At 55.4% G+C, this 7,279-nt stretch overlaps 1 protein-coding gene across 1 annotated transcript in view; it reads right to left on the bottom strand.

Annotated features, from left to right (window-relative positions):
* CRTC1 (CREB regulated transcription coactivator 1) overlaps positions 1-7,279 on the bottom strand; it is an 81,530-nt gene that overhangs the window by 27,777 nt on the left and 46,474 nt on the right. Inside the window, exons 2-4 of the mRNA XM_003796579.2 lie at positions 4,148-4,264; positions 1,300-1,437; positions 184-245 (exon numbers count right to left, since the gene is read on the bottom strand). Coding sequence (XP_003796627.1) covers positions 184-245; positions 1,300-1,437; positions 4,148-4,264 — 317 coding nt within the window. The remainder of the gene's footprint in view (positions 1-183; positions 246-1,299; positions 1,438-4,147; positions 4,265-7,279) is intronic.

The raw sequence follows: 7,279 nt of genomic DNA, 5'->3' as shown, positions 1-7,279 counted from the left end.
GGTACTGGAAGATTCCCCAAAGCAGCAGTAACCTCAGTGCTGCAGGGAGAGAGTTGATGCTTCTTAGTTTTGTCATTTTTAAAGCAAGTGTACACTGGTTTTCTACATATGATCATTATGAAAGTTTGGTTTTGTTTCCAACAAGAGGCTAGAGGGGCAGAGAGGGTGGCTCTGGCCACTGACCTTCTCCAGCTGGTGTCCGCTGGCGGTGAGAGGTACACAGTGCCATAGGGGCAGCTGTCAGCGTGATCATGAGTTAAGGGGATGGTGCTCTAGGCTGATTCCACTCTAAGCCACAGGGCAGGGCCAGCCCAACTGGCCAGGCTACTGGGAGCCTACAACAGGGCCCGCAAACAGCTGGAGCTAGCAGGGAAGGGGGTGTCCACTGCCTTTCCAGCATTTCCTGCCTGGCTGTGAGCAGCCCCTGTTTCAGGGGCTCCCCGGGGGTCCAGTCCTGTCCACCTAGCACTCAGCACTCTCCTCTGCAAGCACACGTGCGGGCTGCACCCCTTCCAATGGGGGGGGGCCTCAGCTGTGAGACCAGAACCCATGGGGGCCGTGGGGAGTCTGAGTTCAGCTGACCCTGGTCTCGACTCTTAATTTGGGGCGGCTCCTGGGGCCTGAGGACTTAGTCTGGGGCCCAGCTGGTTATGCTCCCCCATCCCACGGAAATGAGAACCGGAGAAGAACAGGCCTCTCTGTTCTGGAGAGCTGGGGGATCCCAGGAGCAGCCTGAGGCCATGCAGACTCTGGTGATGGGGGGCCTAGTTGGCTGAGCACCAAGGGGCAGCTGAATTCAGAGTGGGGTGGGGAGATTTTGGCCAATCTCTGTTTGACCGAGGTGAGGAGGCAAATTTTGCTCATGTCTTACAGAGATATAGCCTCCCTTAGATCTGAGTCTCACTCAGACCCACTGCCTTGCCTGGGTTGTCCTCTATAAAGTACTCAGGAGGGGTCCAGCAAGTCACAGCCCTGACGTGCAAGGGTGCCTGCTACAGCCTTCCTGGCCCTAGTACCCAAACTTCTATGTCCTCTGTAATACTGAGACACTTTCAACTGCTATTTTGAGAGCTGCTCCCTGTGGCTCCTTAGTTCTCAAGTCTGGACAAAGTCTCCTTCCTCAGCTTGCAGCACTGCCTCCTCCAGGAAGTCCCTCTGGATTGTCCCAAGATCAAGCCCTGCCCTGATTATGTCCCCAGAGCCAGCAAAGGCCAGTTTCATCTTAACCTGCTAGGTGAACTCAGGACCCTGCAGTCACCTATCCCCACCACCACCCTCATCCTCTGAGAAAAAGGATATCTGCCGTCCGTGTTTGTCCACGGATAGGGGCCGGCGGTGTGGGGAGCCGAGCCGGCCGCGCTCCCGGTACACTCTGTCCACCAGACCATGGTGCCGGGTGGTCCGGCTAGTGTCCAAGCCCGAAGACTGGAAGGGTGTCTGGGGGTGGGGAGGAGAAGATAGAAATAAAGAGAGAGAAACCCATATAATGGTTACCAACCATGACCCCAGATCTGCCCCGGCTCTACACCTGGGATCTCAGGGTCCCCATTCCAGAACACCTTTGGCCACCACTCCATAGCCTAGGATGGGCTTCCTCCTTCAGCCCCAGCTCCCCGGTCCTCCAAGCACTGGGGGGGTGGGGGGATGCGAGCTGGGGTTCCTGGGAGCCAGGGTGGCAGAGGCGTGCAGTGCGGCCGGCATGCACAGGCCAGGCAGAACGGCACAAGCTCGGGGCCCAGTGCCAGCTGGGGTGCCAAGGGTGCAGCCGGCCGAGCAGCCCTCCTCCCCAGCCTCACCAGGTGCAGACAGGCCTCTGCCCTATCTCTCCGGGCTAGGCCAGCCTCCTAGCCCTATCTACGTCATCCCTGGAGGGGCCTGCCAAGAAATGGCCCAGGAGCTTCCAGCCCAGGACTATTGCAGGGGTCCACCTGGCCAAGTGCTAGCTCCCAGGGCCCTTCCTAGTTGAACCTAAAGCTGCTTTTGATTGACATGTGGCCCACACATGCCTTCTCCCACTGCCTCATCCTGGCACCATCAGGGCCAAATATAGGCACCTTCAGGAACCCTGGCCCACTGCATGGCTGGATGGGGCTTCCTTCCAGCAATTGGAGCTGGCACGAGGCCCCAGGCCAGGGCCTGCTCCCTGCCCGGCTCTGTATTCTCAGAGCCGCCAGGAGCCTGCCCTGGCCCCATGTTGCCCACCTGCCATCTGACTGGGATAAGATGGGAAGCCTTTGCTTCTCTGAACTCAGTCAGTCCCTCACCCAGCCTTCTGGCTCCTGAGCCCATCTGCCTTCTCTGGGCAGCCAGGCAAAAAGCAATTCTGATATAAAAATGAGTCTACTCTTCCAGAAGATTGTCAATGGCTGGACTTAACGGTCCTCCCCACCTATCTGAACACACCTTAGCCAGAGTTCAGGGCTGACTACTCTCCCAGGATCTGGGAGTCAATCTTTTATCTAACATGGACACTGCTGGTTTGGGTCTTCTGAACTTTTGCCCCCAAAAGGCTATAGGCACAAGACATGTGGGCCCGTGACAGGGATGGTGGGAACTGAACTGTCTGGGGCATGAGCTCAGGAGGACAAAGGCCATTTCATCTCCTCCAGAAATGCCTTGAAGCCCAAAGTGGAAACCAAGGCAGCTGAAGCAGAGTCAGAGGCATAATGAAGCTGGGGCTGGCCACTCCCTGGCTCACCAGTTCTTCCTGCTGATCTGATTTAGGACACGCACACACATATATGTGCATGTTTAGAAGGTTGGACCATGCAGCCTTGGGATACATGCTTAGATCTGCTCCACTGGACCCCAGCTTGGGATGCATGGCTGTGACATCCACCCGAGGTGGATCCCAAGAGTCTCTAGGGCCTCTTGGCACAACCATATACACTTCCCAAGATGGGAGTGCAGAGCAGATCCATTTCCATTTGGCAGACAAGACACCTCCCTGGGAGCCGCAGAGGTGGCCATTTGGGTAGATCAGGATACCCAGCGCCCATACACGGGCTAGAGTCTTGTGGGCTGGCGCCAGGGACGCCGTGGCCTCAGCCTGGGGGCTCATTTACCAGAGAGACAGGAGCCGCTGACAGAGCCTCCCCCAGAAATCCGCTGGGCTGAAAATGCAAAGAACCAAGACTTTGAGACACTCCTGCCTCTCCTGGCCCAGAAAGCAGGATGCATGGGACCCCCCCACCCAGGGCTGTGCCCCTTGGGCTGAGCTCAGAGGTGCTCAGAGAGATGTTCTCCTCCAGGGAAGAGGGGATGGTAAAAACAGGATGAGGAGAGATGGTGAGGAGAGAAGATCCGACGTAGGAGGGCTTTGACAAAGAGATGCCCAGAATTAGAGTGATCGCCCTGCCAAGTGTGCAGAATAGGGCATCCCAAGCCAGCCTGGAGTCCCCTGCCCTTCCCACTGCTGTTGTGGGTACAAATGGAGCTGGGGAGTGACTGAGGTAGGGCACTGAACTTCCTGCAGAAGGATCCAGCTCCACCTGTCAGTGGATGTGGCTGTGTGGAGGCTACTTCCCAGCAACAGGGTGGAAATGTGACAACTGGTGGGACCTGTCATCCCAGACATTGTCCTGGGGGCAGCCCCAACTTGCAGGCCAGCTTCCCCATCCCCACCCTCATTTCCACCTGCAGACCAGAGGACCACAGTGGCCCTTATCTCTATTTATGATAAGGACATGCACGGTGGCTGTGCAGCCTGCAGGAGCTGTGCCGTGTGGGACTCTGCCAAGAAATGTTTGCAGACAAGTGGGGTCATGCTGCAGGGCCTCCTTCTGAGGATTGCTGGGCTTATGGATTAGTGAGGTGGGACAGAGCCAAGCCCCAGTGGCCCCGAGCAGTTCCCGCTGCTGCACAGCCGGCCAACAGGTGTAGAGGCTGCTGAAATGCTCAAGGCCAGACTGAGGGCTTGGTGTGGGGTCTTTGGACAGGGGATGGGCTGGGAGGACTGGAACGAGCTTGGCTGGGCCATTTTCTTCCTCTGGCCCTCAGGACAGAAAGGGAGTAGGCAGGTGTAGGGTGGGCTCCTGCAATTATCTGGTGACCCCCGTTGTCCAAGGGATCTGGACCCAGGTGGGAGGAAGACAGGAGAGGCTTCCCTTGAGGGAGGCAGTGTCTGGAAGGGGTATGGGGGGCTCACCTGGAAGGGGAGGTCCATGGTGCCACTACCAATCTGGTTCACATTGGGCAGGGACCCGCCGTAGTACTGGCCGCGGCTCGGGCCCAGCTGCAGGTACTGTGACTTTTGAAGCTGGAGCTGCAAAGAGAAACTGGCAGCTGTAGTCAGGGGAGGGGGCACCCCCAGCACACCCTCCAGCGCATCAGCCCTGAGAGCACCAACAGCTTCTCTCAGAGAACATTTGTAACTCAAAAGCTCAGGAAACTCAGGTGTCTTTCACAAAAACAGCAGAATGAAAAACCCTGGGAGGCCAGTGGCTCTCTCCAGGCAGGGCAGCATGCACTGTGACCATGAACTTGGGGAGCTAGCTGCCTTGCTGGCTGCCTCAGCCAGTTAGTGAATGAATACAGAGGATTCAGTGGACCCAGAGGCTGCCCCACAGAGGAGGCCCCTTGCCAGCCCAGGGGACCCATTTCTTATCATGGCAAAAAGCTGTGAAGGGACAGCCCAGACCCAAGAGAAATCACCTTTCCACTGGCCTGAACCAGAGGGAGCTGTCTCAGAAGTGCAGTGCTGGAGTTAAAGTTTGGGACTTGTGATTCCCATGGCACCCCACACTAGGCTGGAGTATCTGAGTGGGTGCCCCACACCCAGCCTGAGTTCTCGAGAGTCCTGCCCAAGAACCCCAGGTTCCTTCTGCATGGCCCACTGGCTTCTTGGGAGCCCAGCCCAACTGGGTGCCTTCATCTCTACTGCCTCCTGGCTCATCACTCTGCCTTTGGCCCACATGAACCAGCCACATGGCCTGAGATGAGGTGGAGACCTGGCCTCAGAACCTGCATGCAGCTGATACTAATTTGCTGGGACTGAGAGCAGATGTCCCTGCCTTAGGGATGCTAATTCATAGTGCCCATCACTGGCTAGAGGCAGCAGCCATTGTGAGTACTAGGCAATAGCCAGGCATGAGGGAAGGAAGGGTGGGCATCCAGCAGAGATGTTGCTAGGGTGGACACTGTGTACACAACAAGGCCTCTAGCATTCCCTCACAAACAGCTCCTGTCAGTGCTCTGAGAGCTGGCCACCTCCAACTTCTGGAGGGCCCCTGGACACCAGAGAGGGAAGTAAAGCCCAGGAACTGGCTGCCGGCCCAGCTAAGCATCTTGCCCAGGTAAACAGCTGTTTCCTGCAAGCTGCAGTGGAGCTGACATTAAGATTAACCTTGGGGCAGCGCCTGTGGCTCAGTGAGCAGGGTGCCAGCCCCATATAGTGAGGGTGGCAGGTTTGAACCCAGCCCCGGCCAAACTGCAACAACAACAAAAAATAGCTGGGTGTTGTGGAAGGAGCCTGTAGTCCCAACTACTTGGGAGGCTAAGGCAAGAGAATCACCTAAGCCCAAGAGCTGGAGGTTGCTGTGAGCTGTGACACCATGGCACTCTACCAAGGGTGACAAAGTGAGATTCTGTCTCTTAAAAAAAAAAAATTAACCTTGCTTGTTCTCAGGTGGTTCTTGAGGGTCTGTGGGTCCAGCCCAGAGTCTGTGCAGGAGGGCCACAGCCCTTGGTAGCTAGACACACACATACCACAAATACCAGTGTCCATCTTGGCTGTTATACCAGACAAAACAGGCCAGCTCTATGTGTAGCACAGGGCAGGGGCTCCCACAACACCTGCCTCCACCTCTGCCTGGGCAAAGGTTGCCTCTGACCTTCTGAGGCCTCCATGCCCTCCTGGTATCCAAGGTGCGTGGTGGCAGGAACCTGTGCTGTATCTACTTCTCACTGACCACGTGGTCTAGGGGCTATGACCCCTTCTGGCCTCAGTTCCCCCTCACTAGAGTGAGCCATACAGGTAGGTACTTGGTGTTTGATATAGGAAGCGCTCATGCCATACATAGCTTCTACAACGGCTGAACCGACAGCTTCCAGGAGACCAGGTATCAAGGCAAGAACTTCCTGAAGCCACTTTATTCACAGATCTGTCTTGGGGCCAGAGTAAGCCTGGCATTCAGGGATTATTCAAAGGATTGGGGACAGAAAGGAGCTTGTGGCTCCCAAGCCCCACTTCTGTCTAAGCCTTTCCTTCCCTCAAAGCTGCTCCAATACCAACCACTTTGATAAGGAACCTCAAGTTTTGCAGGCCAGACTGGGTGTCTAGAGTAGACACCATGTGGGAACTCTGCACTTCTTTGGGAGGACCCATACTCATCATTGCCTGCATGAGGAACTGTGCAGAAAAGGGTTCAGGAACGGGTTAAGCTAGCCCATACAGAGGTCTGGCCTATGTCCCCAACTCCCAGGAGGTGACATCAAGCCTTTAGAACAGCAGTTCTCAACCTGTGGGTTGTGAACCTTTTGGACTGTACTAAAGGGTCTCAGCATTAGGAAGGTTGAGAACCTCTGCCTTAGAATATCCTTCCTAATAAGAGTATCATTGTGTGCCTGGGCCTTGAGGCACACCAGGTAGTCTGCTCACACTGTGATTTGGGTCAGGGCCCTGGGCCACATGCACTATTAGCTAGATATCAACCACTGTCACAGGGCCAACCTTCAATAAAAACCCCGGATATGAAGGCTCAGGGAGTTTCCCTGGTTGGCAGTACCCCATGTATGCTGTCACATATTGATGCTGAGAGAATGAAGTGCTCTCCACATGACTACTCTGAGGGGACAACTGGACACTCTAGTTTGGCATTTATTGGACCCTGCCCTATATGCCTCTTACCTGGGATGATTTTTATATGTCCTTTTGCTGCAGTAAACCATTACCATGAGTATAACAGCTTCTGGTGAGTTCTCTGAGTCCTTCTAGTAAACTGGCAAACCAAAAGTTTGGGATCCTGAAACTGCAGTTGGTGTCAAGCATGAAGGTGGTTTTGGAGACTCCCCAACTCTGCAAGAACTGACTGTCCTTCCAACTAGCTGGGACTCCTTGAGAACAGGGGCCTCCTGCCTCACCTGAATCAGCTGCCCAATGCTGCTGAGCTGGAAGATCACACATATTTCCAAAGCCAAGCCACAGTCCCTCATGCATCCCCTCATCCAAATGTTACCACCACATTCCAAATCACTGAGGCCTTACGGACAGAGCTCTATGAACTCAACAGCCAACCTAGAGCATGTCACTCAGCAGCACCTGATGTTAGAACAGCAAGTG

This window comes from Otolemur garnettii, unplaced genomic scaffold, assembly GCF_000181295.1.
Source record: "Otolemur garnettii isolate 467f Iridium unplaced genomic scaffold, OtoGar3 scaffold00105, whole genome shotgun sequence".
Taxonomy (NCBI): domain Eukaryota; kingdom Metazoa; phylum Chordata; class Mammalia; order Primates; family Galagidae; genus Otolemur; species Otolemur garnettii.
Note: the sequence above shows the minus strand (reverse complement) of the source record. Positions and strands in the feature narration are given on the sequence as shown.